This window comes from Desmodus rotundus, chromosome 5, assembly GCF_022682495.2.
Source record: "Desmodus rotundus isolate HL8 chromosome 5, HLdesRot8A.1, whole genome shotgun sequence".
NCBI classification, from domain to species: domain Eukaryota; kingdom Metazoa; phylum Chordata; class Mammalia; order Chiroptera; family Phyllostomidae; genus Desmodus; species Desmodus rotundus.
In genome coordinates this window covers 150,088,717-150,116,205 of record NC_071391.1, presented here as the reverse complement: position 1 = coordinate 150,116,205, position 27,489 = coordinate 150,088,717, and the positions used below count along the sequence as shown (strand labels likewise).

The 27,489-nt window shown below is 49.3% G+C and overlaps 1 protein-coding gene across 1 annotated transcript; it reads left to right on the top strand.

The window, feature by feature from the left end:
- The first annotated feature begins 1,090 nt into the window (after nucleotides 1–1,090).
- On the top strand, nucleotides 1,091–26,515 carry LBH (LBH regulator of WNT signaling pathway). Its single transcript, XM_024552612.4, has 3 exons — nucleotides 1,091–1,342; nucleotides 3,900–4,002; nucleotides 23,898–26,515. Exons 1-3 carry the CDS (start codon nucleotides 1,317–1,319, stop codon nucleotides 24,084–24,086), a joined length of 318 nt encoding a protein of 105 aa, XP_024408380.1. The 5' UTR covers nucleotides 1,091–1,316; the 3' UTR covers nucleotides 24,087–26,515.
- Nucleotides 26,516–27,489: the final 974 nt, after the last annotated feature.

Genomic DNA, 27,489 nt, shown 5'->3' with positions numbered 1-27,489 from the left:
TTTGTAAGGCCATTTTACACGAGTTTTCGGAGCAGAGATGTGAAGCAATACACTCCAGCCACAGAGGGGCAGACTCCCATCCTGGCTCTGGGGGCTGCACGGACTGACCGCCTGGACAGACAGACCCCTGGAGTTGCAATTCCTGAGCACTGTGAAGGGGTTCCACTGAAGCGCGTTGTTTCATCTCCTTGTATCATATCTGGGAGCCAAGGCTGAGGTGGGGAATGTGCTTGAGCGGTGCCCACCCACACCCATGTCTTGTGCTGCCAGCGTGTGTGTATGTGTCCAGTGGGAAAACCCTGAGACGACACCACTTCCTTTCTCACGAACAAAACCCTCCATGGGCCTCGGTGTTGAGAACTAGTCCCTCGCAAGCCAAGGCGACCCCCGATGGCCCTCGGTCCCTCCAGCTCCGCGTCCCCTCCCACCTACCCAACGTCTCTTCTTAAGTGGTGTTCTAATTCCATGCAGCTTGGAAGGTACAGAGGGGACGCGCCTCAGACGCTGCGATCGAAGTGCCGCGGGCGAGGATGCCACGGAGAGGCCTAGTTTAGGGGATACACTCTCAAGCAGGGTCCCCAGGTGTGGGCTGGGGACGGCGACTGACTGGGTGCAATGGAGAGCGCTGGTGCCAGGATGCCGGGGTCGAGGGATGATGCCCTCCGCCGGCGCAGCGCGGCCACCAAGCGGTCACGTCCAGAGAGGGCCCAGCGCTCTCCTCAGGCCCAGCGCTCTCCGACCCCGAGTCCCCAGGGGTGCGTGCAGGGAAGGGGGCGCCAACGCGGGCGGGTTTGTAAGCAAGCGGCGTTGACATTGAACTCCAGCTCCAGTGTGTGCGTGTGTGCGCGCGCGCGTACCCACGCGCGTGCCTGCTTGTGAGTCGTGGGCAGGGGGCTGAGCTTGAAGCTGCAGCAAACCACGGCCCTCAAGTAGCAGAGCCGAGCGCGCCCCCGAGCTGCCGCTCGCGGGATCTGCGAGCGCTGAAGCCATTCATGATTTTGGTGACGTTATTCCAGGAGTGGGCGACGGGGGGCGGGGCCTCCGGGGCCTAGCCCCGCCCCCCGCCCCTATAAATAGGGCTTCCCGGGCTCTTTGTGGGGCCGCGAGCTCGGTGGAGATCCCGGAGCTCCGTCTGCTTTGCCGACGCAGCTTGCATTCGGGCTGTCTCCGGAAGGCGGACCGGCGAACGCCCAGTGCCCGTATTCGACCTCCTGCTCCCTGCCTGCCGAGCCTGTCTGCGCCCGTGACATCCTTACTCGGGACGCAGTGACCGTTTTTAAATCACAAGGGCGTGGGTCAGCCTCCCCTAGGACTTCATGTCTGTATATTTCCCCATTCACTGGTGAGTATCCTGCGCACCTCGGCGGGTATCCGTCTAGCGTCTGTAGCTGCGAGGCCCAGGTGCCTGCTCGTGCCGGCTCCGGTGCAAGGGGAGCAGGCAGACCGGGCACCGGGCACTAACCCGCCTCCCAAACCCGTGCAGGAGTCAACGTCAAGGTTGCAAAGATGGGGGTGGGGGAGGTGGTTCTGAGAACATCCAGACAAAGGAAGTGAACTGAAAGCCCTCACTGGAAGGACGTCTGGGAAGGTGTATGTACGGTGGTGACGGTGTGGGGGAGAACCGGAGGTCACGCCTGAACCCCGCTAATAAAACTCCGCGCGCTTAGGGCTGCAGGAGGAGCGAGCCCCGTCTGGCGCTGGGGTCTCCTGCGTTCCTCGAGCCCCTCCCCTTTTTCTTTTTGTTTGCTTGCAAGTCTCGGCGTCGAGGCCGGCGGCAGCGGGTTGAGCTGGTGCGGCAGCAGCGTTTGCAGAGCCAAGGCTTGGGGTGGGGGGGGAATGCTCTCCCCACACGTAACTCCTCCGAAGCCACAAGCAGCAGCACAAGCGCATGCTGCACCTTCCTGACACCTTCCCTCGCCATAGCCCTTAAAAACCAACGCGCTTTTGTGGGGGCCTGGGCTGGGGAGGAGCTGCCCTCGTTGTCTCCAGCCAGGAGGAACCTGGGCTGGGCATGGGGCGGCGGAGATTTACATCCGATTGGGGGTCGGGGCTGGAAGGGATGCGCTTCGGCACCCTGATCGTTGCGGAGCGAGGCCCCAGGCCGCTGGGACTTGAGCGCAGGCTGCTGCTTCCTTCCTGCTCTGGGGAGGAGGAGGAGCGACCGAGGGGTGGGGGGTGGGGGGGCGAGCGCTGGAGGCTTTGGAGCGCGCTCTCAGGTGCGGGCGCAAAGAGCCCGGCCGGCTCTGCAGGCTCTATCTCCCTGCGGTCTTGCTCAGCCCAGGCACCGGAAAGTTCATGCTTCTCGCTTCAACTTTTCGGGCCCGCCCGAGCAGCGAGCGACCCTACACCAGGCGAAGAGCTAGGCGAGAGCCCTATGGGCTCTCGCTCTTCTGGCCCAATTCTTCCGAGGGAGGCGCGGGGTTTGGGGGCGAGGTGGGGGGGGGTTCGGCGCCAGCCTTTCCAAGACCCAGGAGGAAACTGCCTTTGGAGTCCCAGCCCCTGACCCAAAACTTTCTCCGAAACACAGCATCATCTCTTAGACCCTCACCCTTTGGGGCTCACATTCCCTACCGCCTAGCGGTGTGTGAGCAGCCAGGTGCCATATGGGTGAGACTGAAGGCTGGCTACTGGAGGCTTTGTGCCGCCGGTCACTCAGAACTTGCCAAGGCTCTAACCCCTTAGAGCCCATCGGAGTCATTTTTCCCTGAGAAATTAAGTTTTGGGGTTATTTTATAAGTTCATTAGCGCATCATAGTTTGCAGTACTCCCCCGATCCCCCAGATGAGCCCCTTCGCGTAATTGTGAGGTATGCATTATTAGCATCGTGGTGTCAGACAAATAGGGCACCTGTGGCTCAGAGAAGTTACATGACTTGTTGAAGATCACACAGCTCTCGAGTGGCAGAGACTGGACCAGAAACGATTGCTTCTGTTTCCAAATCCAATGCCATTTCTATTCTATAGTACTCATAAAATGAAGGAGAGTTTGGTACCCCTGTTTTCTTAGGCATAGTCTCTCTAAAGCGTGTTCCACTTCTTTAATTTTTTAAAACCATGTGTAAAGCCATGAAAATATTGGATGTTGTGTAGCGAGTACATTGACTTTGGTATGTGCCCTTTGGTATCACGCTTTTGGGAGCCACTATGTGCCCAGGCTCTGTGTGAGGATAGGGGACGTTTACATCCTGCTTACAGAGTACAAAGCACTTTCACACATCTGCCGTTGGTGGGCCAGCTTGGCCCCTCTGGAAATTTCCTTTGCGATCAGAGTCTGGGCATCCTTAAGGCTTTTAATCCAGGGGATGTTTTTCAAGCTGTGAGCTTGCAGCTGCTGTGGCTGGGACCAGAGAAGGGGGTTGGATGGCAGATGTGAGGCTTGCAGAATGCTGACCCCTTGGGGCTTTAAATGGGACATTGTGCAGAAAGAAGCACCACAGAGACAGATATTTAGGAAGGCAGTATTATTAGACTTGGTTTCCCTGAGGTTGACCTGTTATTATTATGTAATAATATTATGCAGTTCTCCTGGAGAAGGGTTGAATTGTTTTTAATATTGACAGCTGGACTCAGCGACCTACTGTTTGGTTTTTTTCCAGTTCTTTCACTTAAAGGAAAACCCAGAGTCGCTCTGTGCGAGGGAGGAATAGTACGGGAGAGGAGGGGAGAGGAGGTTTGCCAGAGAGGTTTTCAGACAGTGGGCTTTGTTGCTGGAGGTTGAGAGCCCGATGCTCTGGACTTGCAAGGCACTTCCGCAAGGTGTGAATTTGTTTTCCTGTGAGTTCTGTTTTGAACACCCCTCATGCGGCCTCCAGACAAACCCCTGATCCAACAGCAGCGGGCACCCGGCAGAGGAATGTGCAAGTGTGTGTTTGTTGACTTTCTGCCCGGGTCTCTTGGCAGCCCCGACTACCTGAGATCGGCCGAGATGACTGAGGTGATGATGAGCACCCCATCCATGGAGGAGATTGGCCTCAGCCCCCGAAAGGATGGCCTTTCCTACCAGGTGAGTTCAATACTGGGTTCCTTCAAGCTCTTTAGAGCCTAGTGCCTTTTGCTGGGCTTGGTGGCAGACTTGATTCTGCATCCCCGTGCCACTTATAAGACCTGTGTGACCTCGGGAAAGTCCCCTAATAGCCGTAAGCCTCAGTTCCTTCATCCGTAAAACGAGGCAAACAGTATACTTTATCTCATAGAACTGTGAAGATAAAACATGATTAGAGGAGTGCAGAAGGCATTCACAGTCCCTGGGATGCGCAGTAAGGGTTCAGCTAGGATGAACCGGTGCTGTGGGCTCTCCCACTCCTGGCAGCTGGGAGGAAGTAATTTGTGCAGTCAGTTCAGATGGAACTTCCCTTCCCGGCCGTGCCTTCGGCAGTGGCAGCATTGCTATGAGGGGCGGCTCATGGGGAAGGAATAGCTACATCAAACTCTGCTTTCCTCCTCAGCTGGATGGTTGATCAACCAATTCTAACAGAGTTAATGTTCAAACTACTTAGAGTTTCGGGGAGCTTTCCCCAGAGAGAGGCTATGTCGGGGATGCCATTGCTGGAATCTAGCTTAGCAGTTATCCTGTGTCGTGGATTCAAAATACATAAAGGCCCCCCCAAAGTGACCTAAGTAAGAGTTTTGGATTCTCAGCACAGTGCTCTTTCTGGCCTGCCACCCTGCTCTTCCAGGGCCCCTGGATGGCTTTGGAAGACCTTTGGCGGCCTGTAGGGTAGATCTCAGAGGAGAGTACTAAAGTTGTTACATTTGGGGGAAGAAGGAAGGATCTGTTTTTAAGGGAAGACCTCTGGGCTAGGGAAATTGTGCAGCATATCTGGCCTGGGGAAGAAAACTGGGGGTGTTGTGGGACCACTCAGCAGACTTTAACTGTATGTCCGCTGGGGGCCACACACTGTACAGGCAATCCCCATTCCCTCTCGGCCATCGCGCTGAGCCGGGAATTCTGGCTCCGCTCCACGGATGAGGAAACAGGCTCAGACCGACTAGGTGACTTGGGTCTCAACTACAAAGCCTTGCTCTGCTGATGGATCACGTGTCTGCACCTTGGGTTGGTTCTTGGCTAGAATCCAGACTTGCTCTGGCTAGACATTCCTTAGAACCATTCCAGGGGCATTTGCTTTGTAAAGGAAGGAACAAATAGAAAGCCAGGTGGGTGCCGTGGAGGGAGGGTGATCAGACACTGCCTAGATGAAAGCTGAGGTCGTGTGAAGTTGATGGGCGGGTGACAGCAGAGTCACCCACAGACATGATCGGGAGGTTCTAGAAAGTCCCTTTGTTTTGTGTCAGTGTGGCCACCTCTTTTGATGGCTGGAAATAAATATTCCAGTGGCCTGAGGGGGTGTGGGGGGAGAAGGGGATACCCTTTCCTGGTAGTTTTATACCTTCCGCACCCAGAGTGGGTCTGAGCGAGACAATTGAAGGCCCCACAGCCTGTGGGAGAGTAGAAGTTTCCTGGCTCACCAGCTGGGGTGTTTTCAAATACCAGTTTCCAAGGCGCTGAATCAGACTGAAATCTCTTTGTGGTTACAGGTGAGATTCTCTTTCAGTTCTGAGTTTTAGATTTCCATCACAGAACCTTTCCAAACACAGGCATCAGTATGTGTTGTGCGTGCTTTTTAGACTCTCCTTTTGAATATGTCCCAGGATAAAGGGACAGGTCCTTCAGGGCACTTTTCTCAACCCTTTGAGTCCTTCAGGCCATTCTGCTGGGTCTGAGGGACAGGGCAGGTGGCAGTGAAGGACGGGGCTGCCACACTGGGTGAGGGAGGCTGAGTTGGGGCTGCAAAGGCAGGAGGAAAATCTAATCACCTCTGGCTCCTGGTGCTGCCTGAGAAGAGGGCCCTCAAACGTTCCCTGTGGTGCTGGACTGGGAGGGCCGCCACCCGGTTCTCACAGTCCCTCAGGAAACTCATCCCTGCTGCGTGGGTGGGGACTACTGTCCAGTTTCAAAATACCTGGAACTTCAAAGTCTGTCACAAGATTTCAGAAAGGGCTTCTGGTTGCCTGATGAGGAGAAAGGAGGGAGGTTATCATCTCTAACCGGGCAGCATTATGGGCTACTTGATCTGTGTGACGTGCTATGCTGGGCGCTTGCACAGAGAGGGTTCGGGGCTCCCGTGGGAAGCCAACAGGTACGTAACACCTGGAACACAGGCAGTCTGGTGGAGCAATGCAGACGCCATGGTCCATCTGGGTGTGGGTGGCAATGAGAAGGCTTGGATTGACGTCAGACTGGGACTAGTCTTAAGTGAACATTGGGACTTTGAGAAGACACCTCCGTCTCCAGTGTGATTTTGTTGCATCTCCAGAAAGCCCTTGGCTCGCCCCTGTTGATGTCAGGTGTAGGGCTCTGCAGAGAGCTGGCTTGACAATCGCTGTGTGACAGGCATTTTCTGAACCCACTCAAAGCCAGTGCCTTCCAATTGAACACGTTCCCGCCAGAGCTCTGGGGATTGGCTGCGACTGCACTTGGCCGGAGCCCATCCTCTGTGCTTGCTCAGGCTGGGCCCAGACCTGGGGGCGGAAGATCTCAGAGCTCTGTTCTTGGCATCCTGCCTGAGGGTAATAATAGTATGTGGCTTTTTACTGAGACCTGCTTTTCCAAGGAACTGCAAGTAGGAAAGAGACATCAATCCTGACTTGGCAGATGAAATAGAATCTCAGGCTTGTGATTTGACCTTGAAACAAGGTCGTAAAATAAATTGGCATACTGGGCTTGGTCAATCATTCTCCCACCTTCCAGACCTACAGAGAACACAGTTTTCCTGACTTCTCTGCCCCAGGTATGACCTCTCTTAACACCTGTGGCATGTGGTGCTTTGACATGATGCCGCACTGGGTTTTGAGGACATGAGTCCTGCCTGACCTTCTCGCTGCCCAGGTGTCTGAGGGCAGGGGATGACTTCTTACCCTCTTTGTGCCCATTAGCCATCACCCTCCTTACACCCTTTCCCAAACCAAGGCGCCTGCTGGCTCAGGGCCTTCACAGAGCAGGTGGTAAGGCGATGGTGGTGGTTTCAGTGCTGGCCAGTGTCGTGATTCTAGAGCTGGCCGCCCTCACTTCTGCTTTCGGACCTGTAAGGGCCTCGTCAGTCTCACACCTGTCCCGGCTTCACATAGAAGGCTTTTTATCCCCTGAAAGTTTCGGGTAAGCCCTATCTCTTGTGCTTAGGGAGTTAGTGCTATTTTGTGAGCGGGTATAAAAATCAGCAGAGCTGGTGCCTTGTTTTGTCTTCGCATTTATTTAGAGAGTCAGTTCAATGCGAGACATTCATGTCTGAGTACTCACTTGGCATGAATTACAACACCCACTAGGTGGGTGAGTAAATGGTTACTAGAAAGTCTGAGTACATTTCAGGCTGGCTGAGGGTGGCAGCCAGCTCACCAGGGCTGAGTGGGAGGGTCTCATTGAGGACATTTGTGTCGCTGAAGGCTACAACTCCCACCCCACACTTCATCTGTGGGCCTCCTGCTGTCCTGCCCTGAGGGAGAATGTCTGCCATATAAGGCCTGCTTCCTTTCCCTGATCCAAGGAAGCAGGCCTGTGCTACTCTGCAGGGCCCTCCCTTGGCTCTACCCGCTATAGGAATGTGGCATTTTGGAATGCCTCTCTGATTGGGTCTCCTTCCCTGCTGCCCCTAATTGGCCTGGGTCCTGAATGGGGAAGGGTCCTGGGCATCTGCTTGAAGACACTGATGCTGCTGCAACCCAAGGGCCCCAGCACAGCACGCTGAGGCTTTGCTGTCTTCCTGCCCTTGCTTTGGTCTGGATTGAGACCCGGCTCCTCAATTTGCATTTAAAACAGTCCCTTCTAAAGCATCGGGACCAAGATCTGATAACTTTGTCCTTCCCTAGTTTCTTTAAATTCTTCTCTGATCAGTACACAAACCCCTTACCAGTGCCCTTTAGATTCCTTCTGCTGTTCTTGGTCACATGCTCCTGTCATCTGATGTCCATCCACCAGTCATACAGGCAGCTGACTCTCCTTCTCAGGGAAGCCAGGGTGGGGGGTGGGGGAGGTACACGCTGTAAACCAGAGGGAGCAATGTCTCCACACACCCCCTTGCCTCCCAACACCTCCTGCCCTGTGCCTTCCCTTTGATCCACAGAGTTCAGAGCTTCCATGTCTTCCCCTGCATTTCCCAAGACAGGAGGGAGGGATGGCCTGGTGTTTTATATGATAGGGAGGAGGGGCGGTGGGCAGTGACTTCTTGCCACCACCCTGTCTGTCATTTGCTTCCAGCAGTCCCGAGAGCCTCAGTTCTAGCTCTGCATTAGGACAGGTCTAATGCACTGTGCTGGCTGAGAGCTAGCCTCTCCCTGGACAGAATTTCCCAGCTTCTTCTGTCTCCCTTGCCCAATAATAGCTGACTCTTTTCTCTACCCCCCTCATTCTTTATCGGAAGCAGCAATTCCTCTCTCAAAGGACAGGCTTGGTTTAATCACTCGGGTCAGGCTGCAGTTCAGAAACACTTTGTCTTCATTCACATCTATGCCGAGCCTTCCTTTGTGAAGACCCCCGAGCCCGGCTTTCCCTGAGCCGTTCCCACCTTCATAAATATATGTGTTGAAATATGTGATGGGTTGAGCTTCTTCTCTGAGTTAAGCCCCCAGAGAGGTTCCTGCTCTGTGTCCCTGCCTCTGTCTCCCACAAACCCCTGCTCACGATGCTGTTCTGGGCATAACTCATCAACCACCTTTGTCTCTTCCTCCTCGTGCCCCTTGTCTCGTTGGTTTCCCCCAGCTGTGGTACCCTACATGTCTGCTGAGCCACCGCATGGAAGTCCCATGGTCACCAGGAAATCATCTTTCACAACCTCAGACTTAAAAGGCCTCAGTCGTCCTTGGAGAGATGTAAAGCTAAAATTCCTAAGCACTTGGCAGGAGACGTCCAGCCATGGACACAACATGTTTCTGGAATCACGGCGAGTTTTCTTTCTCCTGTCCCTACCCCCTCCACCCCTCTCCCGCCTTGGTACAAATCGTAGTTATGTGATGCAGAACAGGTTTAGAGGCACCAGGAGTCCGTTTCTCTGAGTGGCGTTGGGCCCGCTTCTGCACAGGCTGCCTCTTTTTGAGGCAGTATACGCTCTGTTCAGTATCCACTCTGTTCAGATCAAGTCCACTTTGTATGAGGGGTGCAGCACCTTCCTTCCTAGGACCAAATCCTTGACACACACATGGTGTTCTCTCTTTTGGAATGCCCCTGGGTTAGGTCCTGCAGAGGGCTGGGATTACTCCCGTGGGGGGTTCTCCCCCCCCCCAGCATGCACACTGTGGTCACAACAGTGAGTCTGTAGCCCGTCCAGGGAGAGAACAAGCTTCCTTCACTTTCCTAGCCAACACGCTGCACACTGGAGCCATACAACCGGCCTTCTCTCAAAGGGCCTGTGTTAGGCCTGACGCCTCGTAAGCGCTGGTGTGTTCATCGCTCCCCAGGGCTGGGTCTGTGTCTTAGACTGCGCTTTGTTCCTACAGTGCTGGTCGCAGTGTCCTGCAACAGTTGCTTACTGAGGGCTGAGTGATTGGTTGGACCCTGCCTCCCCCGCTTTCCTGCACTGCGAATGAGCCCTCTACCTTGACTATTCCATGGCATAGATTTTTGTAGGGTCAGCATTTTCTCTACGTCAGCTCAGTCTCCCAAGTTGGATGCAAAGGAGAATTGTACCATTAGAGAAAGGGATGAGTTTGGGTGGCAAATCTTGTGACTGGAGCCAAGAGCTATTCCTGGGTGTCTAGTGAATGTCCTGAAATGATCCTTCAGGCCCGAGTCCTAAAATTATCCTTGGAGTTTATGAAGACAGGCCCTCATTCACACGGAGCTCAGAGCTGATAGGGCTTCACTCCTTTCCAGTGTACTAGTCGCTGTGCCACCTCTGCTGCCTGTCACTTCGCCACCTGCCCTTCCCTTGTCCTCGAGCCCACCCCAGGAGGATTCTTTATCAGTAAATCGAAGCCTGTGTCTGCTGCTTTACTCCTCAGCTTATTGCACAGACCTGTGTGATAACAAAAAATGAAATTAGCCAAAGCGTCTCCAGGCTGTTGCCCAGCTCGTGCTTTGACCTCAAGGGATGTTTGGGAGCTCCCTGGGCCCCCTCCCTGTGAGAATTGATTGCCTTGCACTATCAGAAGCTCCTTTTTGGTTAACTGTATGGAAGAGGCACTCAAGCATTTAGCTGAAGCAGCATCGGCTGCTTGCTTCTCAGCAATCACAGAGAGTTTTCTCCCTAACAATAAAAGGGATTCTGTTGGAGCCCATGGGAAGGAAGGTTCTGGATTTCTTAGCCTGAGCAAGGAGGGCATTCACGAACCTCATTCCAGAGGTGGTTGGTCTCGAGGTCTGACTTTCCCCAAGTTTGAACCAGAACATGGTTCCCAGGCAGAATGAACAGAATACCTTGAATTTAATAGTGGTTCCCAGGCAGAATTAATGGTATACCTTCTGCCTTTATTTTGGAGAATGGAAACACATGCTTTGCCCATCCTGGATTTGAAGAGCATCCTTGGCTTTCCCAAGGGTGTGTGTTTGTGTGTATGCTATAGTTATAATAGTAATATTTATTCCTTTTAAAATTTGGGAAAACATGGAGAAGCATTAAAAAACACCCATATTCTTATTATTGAACTATTTTGGTACATTTATTTCTAGAACACTACTATGCATTTATATATTTTTTAAAATTGAGACAATACTGTGTATACTGTACTGAATCTTCTTTCACTTACTATAATATTGTGACTATGTTCCTGTCACTCGCTTTTCTTCGTAAAATGGCATTTCGTTTTGTTCTGTGCCACTTCTTATTGCTGAATATTTAGGTTGCGTGTTTTGTTCTTATAAAAAGCACTGCGCTGAGCCTCATTTAGGATAAATCTCTGTACAGGTCTGATTCATTTCCTCGGAATAAATTCCTGGAAGTGGAGTTACTGATTCAAAGAGATTCAACATTATTAAGCCTCTTGATTGTATATTACCTTAAAAACAGAAAACAAATCAAAGGGTTTATCAAAATATGACCTCCCAGCATTGAAAGCTCTAGCAAATAGAATCTGAGGGGTGTAAGGTCTATAGAGACGGAATAATAGAAGAACTTTGTGGACTGAGTCAGAAAGGTGTTTGGTTATTCTAAAGTGGAGGTTAGGAGACATTGTACACCTTCTTCCAGTTTGTTAATTGCTCATTTTGAGCAGAGATGATAGCAATTGATGGTGTTCAGGCAGTTAGCCAGCATTGCAAAATAGCTGGTGAGCATGTTCTTATCTCACAGTGGGCATGTTGACAAAATTACACACTTATATATTTGTATGCAAGTATACATATTGCCCTCCTTATCTCCTTTATTCTATTAATGACATTGGAGTGCTGTAAGAACTTAAGGAAGACCAGTGAAGTTGCCTCAGCCTGGAGACCCATGAGGGTTGGACAGATGGACATTTAAGCCCCTGAGCTGTCTTGGTATTTATTCCTGGGGCTTTGGGTCTGGCTTGTGGGATGGGCACGGTTTAGAAATATTGCTTCCCTGAGATCAAGGATGGACCAAGCTCCTAGAAGCAGGTCTGAACATAATGGAAGTCTTGGGCCCCATGCTCAATGGCCTTCCACCCAACCACTCTGCAAGGTTGCAAGCGCTTTGCACCAAATAAACAGCCTTGGCCACTGGTCCAGTGGGGTTCACATACTCCTGATGGTTTAAAAAGTTAATTTAGGTGTTACCCGACAAACTCTTAAAATGTTAGTGTATTTTTATGGTTACTGCCTATAATAGTAATATTAGTTTTCCATTTATATAGTGATAGTCTCATTTTTCAAGGAAACATTTTTTAAATAAGTGAGTAAAGTAAAAATATAATTGAGCCGTCGTGTGTGTGTGGACATGAAGGAACAATGACTTCTGCAGCCAACGTCACTGTTGTTCCCACAAAGGGACTATTTTTCCTTCAAGAGTTACATGTATCCTCGTAGATGGAAGCATTCTTAAAGATTAGCTAGTACTAAATTACGATTTCTGTATTTCTTTGGTCATTGGCTCCCTTGGATATAACATTTGAAGGTCAGGACCCTTCCTGGCTGTGTTCCTTGGCATCCTAATATTGGAGGTTTTCACGCCAAATTACTTTTTAATACATAAAATGGCCTATGTATCTCTTCCTTCATGCTTTAACAAAGTGCTAAAGCAGGAGGACAGCTGCCCCCCGGGGTTCACAGAAACTTTCCAAGGGATATGACAACAGAGAGCGTTTTCGGAAAATCAATTTCCACATCTTCAACTTCCTTTGTTGCTTTTCTAAAATTGCGTTTCCTGAAGACCGGCTCCACCAGCTTTCTCTCCCTACCTTTCCTATCACCGTGGTCCTCCTCCCCCTTATAAGAAAAAGACCTGCCTCTCACCCTCCTGAATATTTTACGATGCTTTTCCCCAGGATATAGAAACCGTGGTAGCATTGAACAAATGAATCATTCAAAATGTTACCCTCTAGGAGGCTCCATAAATCCCACCTATCTATCTCATTGAGACACCAATCTCAAAAAATGTACCTTTGCATTTAATAATTGTTTGTTGGTACGTGTATCAAACAGTTGTATACTAATAGCTGCAATAAGTCAGTTCAGAATTTTTTTTATTAATAATCCTTAGGGTCATAAGACATAAAATCTTAAGCCAATTTACATAAATACATCTTTTTTTGCAGAGAAGTATGAAAAGCTAATGACTTTAAGACTTTCCAACATAAAAATATATTAAGAAAAATCCTATAGGGAAGTAAACTGGAAATACAGTTTCAAGTACAGAATGACTTGTTTATGAATTTCTTTATAGGTGATTGTTGATACCAAATAGGTGTAATGATCAGCCACCAAGTGCATTTAAAAGAATGGCGTGAAAGTTTTATTTTAAAATGTGAAGATTTATAATGTGTCAGAAGTTTTAGGTGCCAGTTTAAAAACGTGTGGAAAGAGACACAGTGTATCAAAATTCTTTTACGGGGCACACAAGCAAAATTTTGGACATAGACAACGTGCTTGGAATCAAGACTGGCACTGTGGCGTCTCTGGGTGGGAGGACACCTTTGAGACGGGGCGGGGCTCCTGCCAGAGGTGGGAATGCGCTCCACAGTTCCAGGGCAGTGGGCCGCGGAGGCGTTCCTTGGGCACTGCCGGTGACACGGGGCTCAGACACTGTCAGCATAGCCACCGTCGGTGTCAGCTCGGGCAACTCTCGTCACCACTTTGGGCCTTGATGTCCCATCTTTAAGGGACAGTGGATTGTATCATTCCTGTTAGAACGTTGTAAGGTGAGGGGAAATCCGCCAGGCTGATGCCCGATCGGTCCCTGGAGTTAAAAAAATCTGCGCTCTTCCTTAGGTCGGCCTTTCAGATATTGAAGGCAGTTTTTATGGTCCCCTTAAATCTTTCAAGTCGATTTCTCCCTCCCTTTCTCTCTCCCTTCCCCTCTCTCTAAAAAATAAAATCTTTAAAAAAATAAAATAAATAATGAAATGAAATAAAATACATTGACCTTCAGCCTTGACTTACATGGCCATCATCCCGAGGGTATTTGTTCCCTCTAGGCCAGCAGTTCTCACACTTTTTGGTCTTAGTCCCTTTTACACCCTTAAAAATGATTTAGGACCCCCAGAGATATTTGTTTATGTGGACTGTATTTTCTGATTATATCTTTTGTGGATTATATCTTTTAAAATTTGATTTGTTAATTCCTTTATAAATAACAACAGAACCATTTCATGTTAATATAGGTAACAGTTTATAATAAAAACAAATCTGTTTTCCAAAACAAGAAAAATTTAGTGAGAAGAAAGGCATTGTTTTACATTTTTGCAAATCTCTTCGGTGTCTGTCATAATAGACACAGCCAGGTTTTCATACCCACTTCTGCCTTCAGTCTGTTGTGGTGTATGTGTTGGTTAGAGGAAAGAAGGAAAATTTGGCCTACGCAGATATGTAGTTAGAAAAGGCAGAAATATTTCAATAGCCTTTTAATATGTTTTTCTTTGATATTTCACCTAAACTCGACAAGTGGTGGTTTCTTAAAGGTTAGCGGCCGTGTGGAATCTGAAATCTTATCAATGAACTTCCTGTACACTTGCATCAAACTCCGTTAGTCTGTTTTGCACTTTGAATAAATCTTTTGCCCATGCTTGGTTTTGTAATACAGTGCGTCAATCAGTTGGAAAATATAGGTTCGCTGAATTATGCAGATCTTCCAAATGTTAACACATTTCATTACGTAATGTCAAAAAATGGTATTTGTTAAGATCTCCACTGGCTTCATCAGAAATTCGTCAAATATTAGGAAACTGCCAAGCTCACAGTAGCCAAAGCAAGTTTTCCAAAATTCTGATTTTTGCTTGAAAGCTCAATTCTTGTCACTAGTAACAAATACCATCAGTCATTGTCTTTGAAGTGAGAGGCTCACTTTCTTCATTTTTGAGGGCATGTCTGATGAATAACCAAGTCTAAATAACCATAGTTTGTTGGTCATTTTTTCAAGTAGAAAGGCTGTCCTATGGAAAGGTGGCTAGTTCAGCTTGCAACTCAATCACGTAAGTGCTCTTTGTCCCTCGAGACAACCTCTGGGCTTTGGTATGCAGCAAAAGTGTTTTATGCTGACTTTCCACTTCATCACATAGAATATTAAAACAGCATGCACTTGAGTAAATATTTAATACAATTACTGCTTCATTGCAAGCATTACATTTTTTTTCAGTTGTGAGCATGAGGTGGTGACAAAGACAATGTCCACAGGTACGGTCCGTATCCCTGCATTCATTAATTCTTGCTAAGGTGCCAGCAATATCACCCACCATTGTTTTTTATACCACTAGTGCAGGTATTAATGCAGGGAAAATGGCAGATAACACCTTAGTGCTATTAAGAAAATATTTAACTCCATGGACACTCCCTCTCTGAAAGAAGCTTGGGAATTGAGCTTTGAGAACCACTGTTCTAGACTGAGTAGCGTATGTCTGATCAGCGGAAGCAGGACCTTGACCTTCCTGTTAGTGTAGATGGCCTCCGTGAGATGAGTGGACCACTAATATGGCCACGTTGGCTTCAGTGTTTTAAGCATCCTTCCTGTTTGGGAGGGAAAAAACCCTTTTAACTTACAGACACGTAAATCAGCTGATGACCTCACTTTGGGACAAGGTGAGCTGGCGATGATGGATGTCATCCAGAAGTGGAACTGTGTCACAGGTCTCAGGAAGGTGAAAGTGTAGCTGTAGACTGGGGAATCATCGGCCTAAGATGGACAAGTGAAGCCAGGAAGCTGCCTGAGTCTGGAGAAAATCCTAGAATGACTCCGAGTCCAGGGAGGCACAGGGAAGATGAGGTTAGACAGGTCAGGTGAACCTGAGCAGGGTGGTGAGAAGCAGGAGAGAGAATAAGGCCTGAAGCAGGCTGCCTGCCCGGTCCTGTGCTGCAGGGGTAGGTGGCGGTGACTGGGACTGAGCCAAGGCCCTGGGGCAGGGCTGTAAGGAAGCCTAGAGACTTGAAAGAGTTGTTCCCTTACAGGGGTGGGCTTGGAAGCCACGCGGTGAAAGTTAGGAAGGGAACCCCAGATAATGATGGGGAGGCTGTAGGACCAGGCCAAATCTTCAAGATTTTTATCTCCAAAACAAAGAATGAGGGAGTGGTTGGAGATGGCAGCCATGTCAGTCTGGGCTTTGTGAAAGACAGGAGGTATGGCCGTGGAACCTTTGGGAAGCACCAATGGGGAAGGATAGAAAAGGGATCTCCTATCCCCAGAGGCCCAGAAGTGACTCGGAGGTATTCTTCTTTCCAAAGGGCAACGATGATTTAGTTGATGGGATGTGGTTATTTTAAACCATCTATGCCAGATAACTGAGCTCTTTTCTCACTGCCCTGGAAAACTTGGAGAAACATTGTTTAACATTCCAAAAGCTCAGTCAGCTCACTGGGCCCATAGAGTTATCAGTAGCAATTAGTGCTAATTAATTGGAATTTGAAACTCTTGACTCAGGATGGGTGTGTGTTTGAGAGATGTTTATGAAAGATGGTGTTTATCCAGTGGATTTCCTTCCTTTTAAGTCAAGGCTAGAGGCTTAAGCATCTTTAATCCAAAGGAAGGAGATCCAACAGTTGTTATAAAGCCTCAGATTTCTGCTCAAGTCTCCTATAGGATTAAAAAGGTAGGAGAGGGTGAGGTGGATATTCCATAGCCCCAGTCCGTCCAGGGGAGATGTGAGTGAGGTAAGAGTCTCAAGGATGGAAAATGAGGTGACTCCCATCTGAATAGATACTGGAGAAAGTTCTGCCCTCCCCGAATCCAATCAGCAGCCACTCTGCCCCTTTGCTATAATTCTTTCTGTTCTTACCAGCCACATTTCACTTTGAAAAGTCAGTAAAATGTAAATGCAAATAAAGATGATGATGATGATGATAAAGTAGCGGGAGATAGGTATTTCAAATAATATAATTCTTGCCTTCACCTGTTGTTAGGGGGCAAAAAGTAGGGTGTACTCTCCATTTGAATTAGTGGCTGCTCATTCATTCAACCCTTGGAGAGCAGGATGCTGGTAGAAATCTGCCCATTATTAGAAACCAGCTCCTCCTAGGAAGGAATAAACACACAAGGCCAATCCATTGTTGTTCTCCAGGAAAAAGAAGAAACCCAGACTTTGGGAAGCCAAGGGGCAGGAGGGGGTCTGACTTACCCCTGCAGTGGGCCAAGGGGGGAGTGCCTAATGGGAAGACCTCCAGCACTAGGGGCTTCCACTGAAAGACCAGGATCTGGATAAGGGAGTGGCTTCCATTACAGCTGGTAACCCTTGCCCTGGGAAAACAGAGGCACTGGGACAAAAGCAATGAAGTCAAACCATTTCTCCAAAGAACCTGGCCTAGAATTTGTGAGCACAAGCCCAGGAGTGCTGCTAACTTGCTCCTGTCTTAAGCCATAGCTATTGGCTTTCCAGTCCCTCACTCTAAATGGTCCTTGGAGACCCAGCTCTACCTAAAAAGAAACATCATTAGGAGTTTAAAGTTTACAGAACATGTTCACACATACTTGTGTTTCATTCTCTCTAAAGCCCTATAAGGTGGGAATTAGCATTAAAATTTTTTTTCTTTTAATTATATTTCATTGATTATGCTATTACAGTTGTCCCAATTTTCCCCCCTTGCAACCCCGCTCCCTCAGGCAATCCCCACACCATTGTTCACACCCATGGGTTATGCATGTAAGTTCTTTGGCTACTCTATTTCTTATACTGCACTTCACATCCCCATGGCTATTCTTGGGGATCCCCTATTTGTACTTCTTAATCCCCTCACCTCTTCACCCATTCTCCCACAACCTCCTTTCAATTGGCAACCATCAAAATGCTCTCCATATCCACGATTCTGTCTCTGTTCTTCTTGTTTGCTTAGTTTTTTAGATTTAATTGTTGATAAGTATGTATTTATTGCCATTTTATTGTTCATAGTTCTCATCTTTTTCTTACAGAAGTCCCTTTAACATTTCATATAATAATGGTTTGGTGATGATGAACTCCTTTACTTTCTTGTCTGGGATGCTTTTTATCTGCCTTTCAATTCTAAATGATAGCTTTGCTGGGTAGAGCAACCTTGGCTGTAGGTCCCTGCTTTCTTTGAATATTTCTTGCCAATCCCTTCCAGCCTGCAAAATTTCTTTTGACAAATCAGCTGACAATCTTATGGGAACTCCCCTGTAGATAACTAACTGCTTTTCTCTTGCTGCTTTTAAGATTCTCTTTTTATCTTTAACCATTGGCATTTTCATTATGACATGTTTTGGAGTGGGCCTCTTTGCATCCATCTTATTTGGAGCTCTTTGTGCTTCCTGGATTTCTGTCTATTTCCTTCACCAAATTAGGGAAGTTTTCTCTCATAATTTTTTCAAATAGTTTTCCAATTTCTTGCTCTTCCTGTTCTCCTCCTAGCACCCCTAGGACGTGAGTGTTGGAACGCTTGAAGTTGTCCCAGAGGCTGCTTACACGATCCTTGTTTTTTTGGATTTTTTTTTTCTTCTTGTTGTTCTTGGTTGTTTTTTGCCTCCTTATGTTCCAAATCATTTATTTCATTAACGGCTTCATCCACTCTACTGTTGTTTCCCTGTAAATTGTTCTTTATTTCAGTTAGTGTATCCTTTGTTTCTGACTGGATCTTTTTTATGCTGCTGAGGTCCTCACTAAGTTCCTTCAGGATCCTTATACAGTGTTCTGAACTCTGCACCTGATAGATTGCTTATCTCCATTTTGTTTAGTTCTTCTGGAGTTTTGATCTGTTCTTTCATTTGGGCCATATTTCTTTGTCTCCTCATTTTGGCAGCTTCAGATGGGAATTAGCATGAATCCCAATTTATAGACAAAGGGTGGGGCGTGGGCCTGCGCTTCTTTGAGCCTGTCAGGCACTGTGCTGGCGCTGAACATGCATGCATCATGGAAGTCTTTCAACAATACCGTAACATGGAAATTCCCTCCTCATTTTACTCAGGAGGCAACTGAGGCTCAGAGAACTTAAAATGACTTGACTGTGGTCATGGAGTAATATACATGGGGCCAGGTCAAAGCCAGATCTTTCAGACTCCTGTGGGAGTGGCCATTTTTCATAACAGGTTGAAGGTTGACCTTTTTTCCCCTCTGGAAACAGAGAAGGAAGAGGCTTACCGTGTAGTTTCGTATACAGAGGCAGGTCACTGTCAGCTCCTTGGGAAGCTAACTGGTTATTCATCTCAGTCCCTCTGCCCTACCTCTCCTGTCTACCCCACCCCTGCCTGCCTCTGTTCCACCCCAACAAAGGGGAGCAGGATGTTCCAGCTGCTGGGGTCTCAGTTTGCAGAGCTGGTAATTAGCCCTTTGTGTCCAGTTAAGTACCTTTCATCTCCTCTACCTGCTGGTGTCCGCTTTCCCTATTAGCATCTCTCAGTTCTTTGCCGAGCCCTCTGCCCGCTTTGTGGCCAGCCCAGGTTGTTCGTGGGGAATGATGGCTGAGGGAGGCACATGCCCTCAGGGGAGGGCTGAGCCAACCAGAATCACTCACATTTTCCATCCTAGGTGCCAGCCATCTCTCTCCTCTCCCTACCCCAGAGACAGCCAGGTTTAGGTCACCTGGCTTAGAGGCAGACAGTTGATAGCTAGGCCCCCAAATTTCAGGCCTTTGGAGCTCTGGTATTGCCTTTCAGTTCCCCTCCATGGCTGAAATGGGAGCTGACTGACTGGCAACTTCTATACTTAAGCAAAAAGCCTGCTGACTAATTCCTCGTCTCCAGGGGCTCACCCTCAACTCCAGACTGCTCTGCTCTGAGGCTGCTGGTGTTGGTCTGCCAGCCAGACACCCTGAGTCTTCCTGGACAGCCTCGCTTTCAATGTCCTCATATTTACACCTTTAGTTCGTGCTGTCCAGTGCGGTCGCTATTTACATTTCTATTTAAATAGATCATATACTTTTATATTAATAAAAATTAAAATACAAAATTTTAGCTTCATTCACGTGCTCAGGAGCCACGCGTGCCCGGCAGCTACTGTTGCACAGAGCAGATAGGAAGCGTGCCTGCACGCAGAGAGTTCTGTCAGACAGCTCTGACCTATACAGCCAGAAACTAGTGTATCGGCGTCCAAACCACAGCTCACAGGCTGTTTCCCTCCTAGACGTTCCTAAAGTTCCCTTAATCTTTCAAGTGAACCTATTCGAGTTCCCGAAACATCAGGGCCTGTTGGCATTTGAAGTCACCTGACAAAAGGATGCCTCTGAAGACACGTCTCCTAGAAAATTCACCATTACCGACTTTGAATGCCTGCCATTTCTACACAGTGGGGCATATGGGACCCGGGATATTCTTGATGTGTGTGATCTTCAAAACATCACTTCATCTGCAAAAGCGGGAACTGGGTGTCTCTCAGTTTCATCCAAGCCATCAGCCCTGACAGCCGAATGCGACAGCTGGATGTGGAACCCAGTGCTGGCAGAGGGAGGGAGGGGGAGAGCTGAGAGAATCACAGCTGGGGATGGGTGCTTCTAGATCTGTCCTGTCTGGGGATGAGGCTGTGAAATGCCTATTAGAGCCTCCCCATTGTCCTTTCTGGACCTCTTAGACATGAGCCTTTGCTGCAGAATGAAGAGAAAGGATTTTTTTTTTTGTCTTTCCCTCATCCAGAGAGAAGGGGCGCTTTGGGGGTAAGAGGTTTAACCAGAAGCAGTTTCTTTTTGGAACAGGGGCAGTTCCTTATTCCTTGCCAGTTCCTGCAGGCAAACAGCGTGCCGGCTGGCTTGCTGCTTCAGCCCTACCTGTCATGTGCTTGGCAAGGCTGACTTGAGGCCTTTTTTCCACTGCCTTCCCCACCCCATCAAATAGCAGTTGCAACCTCTCATTTTTCTGCCGCCTAGATGATTAAAAAGCATGACTTAGTGGAAAAATCTTGACCTCCTTAGGGTCAGCCTCTTAAGCAGCTGTCGTAGATAAGATTGTGCTGGCAAGATGCTCAGCAATACTTTGCAAGCCTTCTGTCTGTCTGCACGGAAATGAGGAGCTGTTTGCTTCTGGGTGCCTTTGTTTGTCTTTGGCGAGAGCTACAATTTTCAGAGGCATAAATTGGTATTATCTGATAATGGAATAAAATCTCTGATGGAAGGGTTAGATTATTATAGTGATTTTTTAAAATGTAATTAACAGGCTCTGTCAAAAAGTTTTTTCTTCTTTTTTTTTGGATGACGCCCGCTTTGAACAATTCAGGGAGGGAGCAAAGTTCTCTGGCAACTAAGTATTATCAGAAATTCAATGCTCAGACTTCCCCCCAAGGACTTGAAAGGCTTAATTGTGCAGTGCTTGGTATGAAAGGCATTGTTTGGAGTTATTTTAATTGCTGCGTTAGCATTGCTGCCCCTGGGTTGCCGATTGGACATTTACCGGAGTCCTGTCGATGCTGCTGCAGAAAGGACAGTCCAGTTTGAATGTAGCATGTGTCCTCAAAGCAGTTTATTATATTTGCTTTTGCCAAGGACTAGTTTCCATCTGGTGAGAGAGGAAGGTCACTTTGCTTCGCAGAAGGAGAAATGGAGGAAAGGGTGACTGAGAGGATTTGGTTGGGGCTTGATGTCAAGGACACAGTGGGAATCTGAGGTCTGTGGCTTGACACAGTGTGTTATCAAGGGAACACCTTACTCGAAGTGCTTTAGGTCTGAGTTTGGGTCCTGGATCAGCCACTCCCTAGCTCTGTGGGCTTGAGGAAGTCACTTGCCCTCTCTGGGCTTCAGTTTCCTCATCTGTGAAATAGGGGTCACGCCACCACATACTTCACAGGACTATCGTGAAGACAGAGACTCTGATCAACAAATATGCCCAGCATATCTTCCATCATCATCAAAATTTTAACATCACCCCGCCCCTGCCAATTGTAGTTAAAGAAAGACCTATTCCCAGCTTAAGAAACCTTTCATGCTCTCCACCCTTATCATTGCCCTCCTCCTACTGTTGGCCTTGCTGCATCTAGTGCGTCTCATCCCTTTCATAGGTGATCATAGTTAGAATCTGGTTATCACCTGTCTCAGCTGAGGAGTCATAGGGTAGGTGCAGCCCTGGGCTTGAGGCCCAAGGGCGGAGGCAGGGCGCCTAGTCTGTCCTGGGCCAGGTGTCCACCTCCTCTTGGTAGGTCACAGCTCTGTCTCAGGTCCTGAAGGTTTAGAACAACTGTCTGGACTGGGAAGCTCAGCTTCTTGATCCGGCTGCCCAGAGGGTCATCATGGGGCCTCCAGCAATAGAATGGAAGGTTAAAACCCAGAGGCTTGCCCACACTTCCTGGTCAGTTTTCTATCTGTGAAGTGGGCGTGTTCACCCAGTGGCATCCATTCATTTTTCAAAAGGTACAGGCCTTGAAATCAGAAGATGTGGGTTTAAACCCTTAGAGCCCGAGGGTCTCACTGCTCCTGGCAGGGGCGGAAGGGGGGCGGGGGGTGGGGGCGGGGGTGATGAGACCCAAAGGATGTGATGCCTAAAGAGCATAGTAGCTGCAGCATGCTGTCAGTCGTCGGGGCTCCCCGAGCTCACTGCCTGAGCCTGTGTTTGGAACGGCACCTTGTGTCGTCACTCTCAAGGGCGGGGCTCCAGCTCCACGTGAGAAGTGAGGAGGGGTCCAAAGCGGCCACTTGCCCCTCTGTGGGCTCAGCACACGTGGGCTCCGTGCTCACAGCACAGTCCAGGGACCAAACTGCAGCGCCGGCCACAGGGAGAGACGGCCCGAAGTGGGGTCAGCCTGCCCCATGTTTTCTTCCCCCTCCCTGCGCCCCTCCCCTGCCCTGGTTTCCTCCTGGCTGCCATTAGGGTACTTTTTATAAGGCTTGTTAAATCTTTAATGATGCCTGGTTGTGCAGCTGGCTTAAGGCTTAATCCCCAGCAATAGGGCTTTATTGGATAAATGGTTAATAATCACTTGTCTGTAGGGATTGGGGAGGTTTCATTGAGGTTCCTGTGATTTCTGGGAGCCCTGTGTGACTTGTGACGTGGTCAGTGCCTTGGCTAGGGCAGTGCTGCTTGGGGTTGGGGTGCAGTAACATGGGGCATCCCATAGCACCACGGAGGTTGGGAAGGCCTGAGGTTATAGGGGAGCACGTCCTCCCTGTGGGGAACAGAGGACGCCTGCCTGCTGCCGTGGGCTTGTCTGGATCTGAGCCAGGTGTGGGCAATCCCCAGGGTCTCTTCCCGTGCGTGCCTGCCCACTCCTGGTTTTGGTTTCCTTTTTTTTTTTTTTTTTTGCCATTAACAAGCTCTGTGACCTCAAGCAAGTCTCCTGACCCCTTTGGTACTCAGTTTCCTCATCTATCAAATAGAGAGGTGAGAAGAGATGGCCTTGAATGTGCCGTGTGATTCTGTGAGCCCCAGCGTCCCAAGCAGAGGCTTCCCTCCAGTTCTGGGATGTGTCACCGAGGGCTGTGAATGGCAAGGGACTAGCAGCCCATCGGCTTAAGGACTTAATCTGCTGGGCAAAGAATTGGGTCAGCTGTATGTAGTCACAGGGCCGTGTGTACACGGGGAATGCACAGAGGCCGTCGGTTTTATAGCTTGGTTTGGGGTTTCTCCCAGCTCCAGGCAGGACACACAGTAGGAATTGTTTTTAAAAGCCTCGTTGATCAGGCTTAGGAGAGCAAAGTAAATTCTGTCGGGTGTAGAGCCGTCAAGGAGTCAGGAGTTGTTCACAGGTGAAAAGGGAGCCTGGGACTTGGTGGGGGCCTCACCCTCAACCTTTACTTGGCCTTGACTTTACAGTTGCAGCGAGATCAGGATCCATGCATTGGAGGAGTGCGGGTGCACTGGGGCATGGGCATGGGAGTCAAACAGACCTGGGTCTGCATCTCCTTCCATCACTCATTTCCAGGCTGCATGCTGCAGGCGACCTCCTTCTCCAAGCCCGAGATTCTTTACGATAGTATCAGCAACCCCTGATTTTCAGTAAGAGCTGCTGGTTCAGAATTACCCATGTAAAGCACCTGGCAGCTGGCTCGAACCAGGTGGTAATCCTGGGAGGAATTCAACCTGTGGGGCCTGTCACACGCTTTGGACTGCTAGAGTCAGACCCTTGCTGTAAACGGAGATGTGGCTTACTGGGGATGACATGATTTTGAATTCTTTTATCAGAAATAAAACACAACGAGAAGTACACACAGGGCCACCCCACCTGTTGGACTCAGCGGCGCTGCCCTGAAAACTTGAGCTTCAGGCCGAGGGATGGCTTCCCATGTTTCCCCAGTTTGCTTCATGGCTCCGAACACACACCACTCTCCCCACTAACCCAGGGGTGGTATACAGCCGGTGCTCAGTCCTGCCCATGTATGTGAAGTGAAGGAATGGACTTTCTCTCCTTCGGCCTGTACGTGACCAGGTGCTCGCTCTGCTTCTATTTCAGATCTTCCCCGACCCATCAGACTTCGACCGCTGCTGCAAACTGAAGGACCGTCTGCCCTCCATCGTGGTGGAGCCCACAGAGGGGGAGGTGGAGAGTGGGGAGCTGCGGTGGCCCCCGGAGGAGTTCTTGGTCCAGGAGGATGAGCAGGACAACTGTGAAGAGACAGCAAAAGAGGACAAGGAGCAGTAGAGTCCCCACCGACTCCCACCAGGCAGCATCTGTACCTGAACTTGTGTTCTTTCCTGTTGTGATGGAGGAAGAGAGTGAGCCATAGTCGTTCGGGAACATCAGATGATGGCTTCCGTTTGCACCTGCAAATCACTGAGTTGGTCTTCTTTCCTTTTCTTTCTTTTGTTGAACTGTGTCGAGCAGTAGAGCCCTCTGCGACACTCTGCAAGGCCTTCAGAGAAAGGAAGCTGCTTAGAGCAGGGGTGGGGGGTGCACGAAGCTTCGGTGTCTGAGATCATTATCTGAACTCAAGCAGCTAGAAGCGCTGGTGGGATTCCAGTGGGCTCTGGGGGTGGGGGGATGGGGGATGTGCACAGCAAGCAAGGAACACTTGGGGTAAGAAAACAAATTCGAGACAAAAAAAGAAAATACATGTTTTAAAGAAAACATCGAGCAGAGACTTGCAGCCAGGAAGCACTACTCAGTGAGCATTTGCCCCGGCTGCTGGGGCATCAGACAACAAAGTCTTCATCTCTCTCTCCTGCTTCACCCACCGCCAGCCTTTGCTTTTATTTTGGGTGTGTTTTCTCTTACCAGGCAGGCGGGTAAAGGAGAGCAAGTATAACCTGGCTGCCTGCAAAGCCAGCTGGAGGTGATGCTCGGAAAAGGAAAAGGTCTCCCATTCCTTCTCTGCAGACCCACGGTTCCAGCTGAGGCAGGTCCACATACCTGCAGTAATCTGGAGTATTTTTCTAAAAGGCAGCGCTTTTGAGCTTTTCTCCCCCATTTATCCTTTTTGCCCATCCCCCCTCTGCCCTTTTGGGAGCAGTGAGCTGCTGCCTACCCTTGTTGGAGGACTGATGTGGACACTTGGATATGCAGGTCCTCCCCAGCTGCTTCCCCCAGACTTGCTCGGAGTCTGAGCAGAGGCACAGAGCAGGCGAGCTCTCCCAGGCTGGCCCTTCTTCCTCTGACCACGGCCCTGCCCAGCCCCAGCCACAGCCATCAGGCAGAGGTGGCTCCCAGCCCTGCAGTGGGTTCCAGCCAGCCTAGTCAGCTGCAGTACCCACTCCCACAGGGACTCCTGGCCTGTTTTTCTGGTGGGAGCTGAGTGGAAAGCAGGAGGCTTTTTCTGTTTCTTGTTGGGGAGCTGAGTTTAGTGTAGGTCTGGAGGGCTGGCAAAGCCTGGGAATTATTGGGTGGGGTGAGGAGGCTCTTGTGCAGCAGCCTGGGGATCGAGTTGAAACTGAAGTGTGTCATGAGATCCCTGGCTTCTCCCTGAGTGTTCTGGATGCAGGTGGGAGGACAGAATGGGGAGGGAGCGTGAAACAGTGGTCCTCATCACTCCCTACCTCCCGCCTGTCCCCTGCGAGGGCACAGTTACACGAGAAAGCTAGCCTTGGATTTAGAGCTTTGTATAGTTCAGAACTACCAGGAGCGGCAGGATACAGAACAAACTTCAAACCATCTCTGTCTCAGAGCAGACTGTGCCACCAGGAGTGGGGCTCGAGAGCCTCCCTGGGGATGACTCTGTCCATCGAGGCACCCACATGTCCCCTCAGGTGTCCAGTCAGTCCAGGGTGACCCCACTTTGGACTTGTGTATAAGGTTGTATTTAATACCTCAAGGGTAGTGTGGCTCTGGGGAACATTGGGTGGGGGACCCGGGTGTGCTGTTGATACATCAGCAGGATTTGGTTCTGGGCAGCCGATACTCTCCCATCCCCCCTGCTTCCTTCCTCTGTGTTGTCTGCTTGTGTTACACACACCGATGGCAATAACTTCTTCCAGCTCCTCTAGGAAGTGGGAGAGGCCCGCAGCCTGCCCTGGGGAGTCTCTCTCTCTTGCTCTCCCGTCCCTTCTATTTTGGCTGCAGAGAGCTTTTCCTCCGACTCTCATTCTCTCACAGCAGCATTTCCCATCCTGTGCCTCCCTTGCAGACGGGGTCTTGCCTTTTAATCCTGTGTTTCCATGTGTCCCTCTCATGTGCTCCCCGGTATCATCTGTCCGTGTGACGGGAACGTGCTTGTAAACTGCCTAACAGATCTACTTCGTGTATATGTGTGTTTATGGGGGTGGTTTATTTTTGCTGGTCGCTAGGCCCCTTTGTACAACCATCTGGAGTCTGAGCAGGCCAGAGGCTGACAGCTGAAGTAGGGACCCTCAGCGGTGATCCTGTTGGGGGGACCCAGCCGCTCTTGGACAAGTGGCTGAGCTCCTGTCTGGCCTCCTCTTTTCTTTTTTTTTTTAAAGTATCTTGTGTGTATTTCTAACTGATTGTATTGGAAAATAAACCTAGTATTTCAGTAGAAATGCCTGTTGTAAGATGAACTCCTGTAAGTTCTATCTGTTCTTTTTTGAGGCTCAGGGAGAAACTAGCTTTTTTTTTCCCCCAAACTACTTTTTGTCACTGTGACAGTTGTAAATAAAGTTTGAAAATGCTTTCCACGATGGTCTGGTTCCCTTCTTTCTTCCTGCTCTGTTGAAACAGAGAGAGCACAAGAGAAACCAAGGCACAACTCTTGAGGGAGGCTGGGTTGGAGGGGAGCCCTGCGTGTCACCTGCTGGCCCTTCTGGGGTGAGCCCACCCATACATATTTTTGTAATCACTTGGCTGAGTGAAAGCAGCCTGTTTTTCTATGTCGGTGGTTCTTGACTCTGGATGTACATCAGAATCACCAAGAAGTCTTTAAACATTATACAAATACCTGGGTCCTACACCCCAGGACTTGGCTTTCAATAGGCTGGGGTGAGGTTGAAACGTTAGTATTTTTTAGAATCACCTGGGGAAATTTTAACACAGAGCCATGGTTTCTAGCCACCATTCTAAGGGAAGAGGAATACCCAAGATATGTTCTAAGTTTGCTCACAAAAACTAGGGGTGAGTGGAAGGGTCTGTGTGTGGCCAAAGAAAGCGGGAGCACTCACTAAGACCATTATTGAGTACCTGCCACTCACCAGGCATGGGAAGAGGTTGGTGTAAACCATCTAGCAGTGGTCCCAGCCCCCGTGCACTGCGTTAGTGTCAAATTCAATGACAAAATGGTGAGGGCAAGGCCGGAAGAGGGAAAAGTAGGGTCAGGAAGGGCATCTGAAGTGACAAGGGGCAGGAGAAGAGGAATGAGGTGCATGGAGAGAGTGCTGGCAGAGAGAAGGCTTGGAATGAGCGCTTGACTAGCGGGGATGGGGAGGAGGAAATAGTGCAAAGAAGGTTGCATAGCCCGGGTGAAGTTTAGATTTTATTCTAAGTGCAGGGTGTCAAAAGGTATAATTTACATTTTTATACAATCTGGCTGATTTGAAGTGGATCTGGAGTGGACACCATGGGAGGCCTGGAGACCAGGAAGGAGGCTCATAGAGGTCAGAGAGACAGAAGTTGTTGCTTTGTGAAATAATTTTTTGGACATTTTTCTAACCCAAGGCTG

What these genes read in the sequence shown, in the direction of transcription:
- LBH (XM_024552612.4), top strand. Translation starts at nt 1,317, where the DNA reads ATGTCTGTATATTTCCCCATTCACTG. An exon ending in GTATATTTCCCCATTCACTG is followed by an intron (nt 1,343 to 3,899) that starts GTGAGTATCCTG and finishes GTCTCTTGGCAG; the next exon opens with CCCCGACTACCTGAGATCGG. An exon ending in AGGATGGCCTTTCCTACCAG is followed by an intron (nt 4,003 to 23,897) that starts GTGAGTTCAATA and finishes CTTCTATTTCAG; the next exon opens with ATCTTCCCCGACCCATCAGA.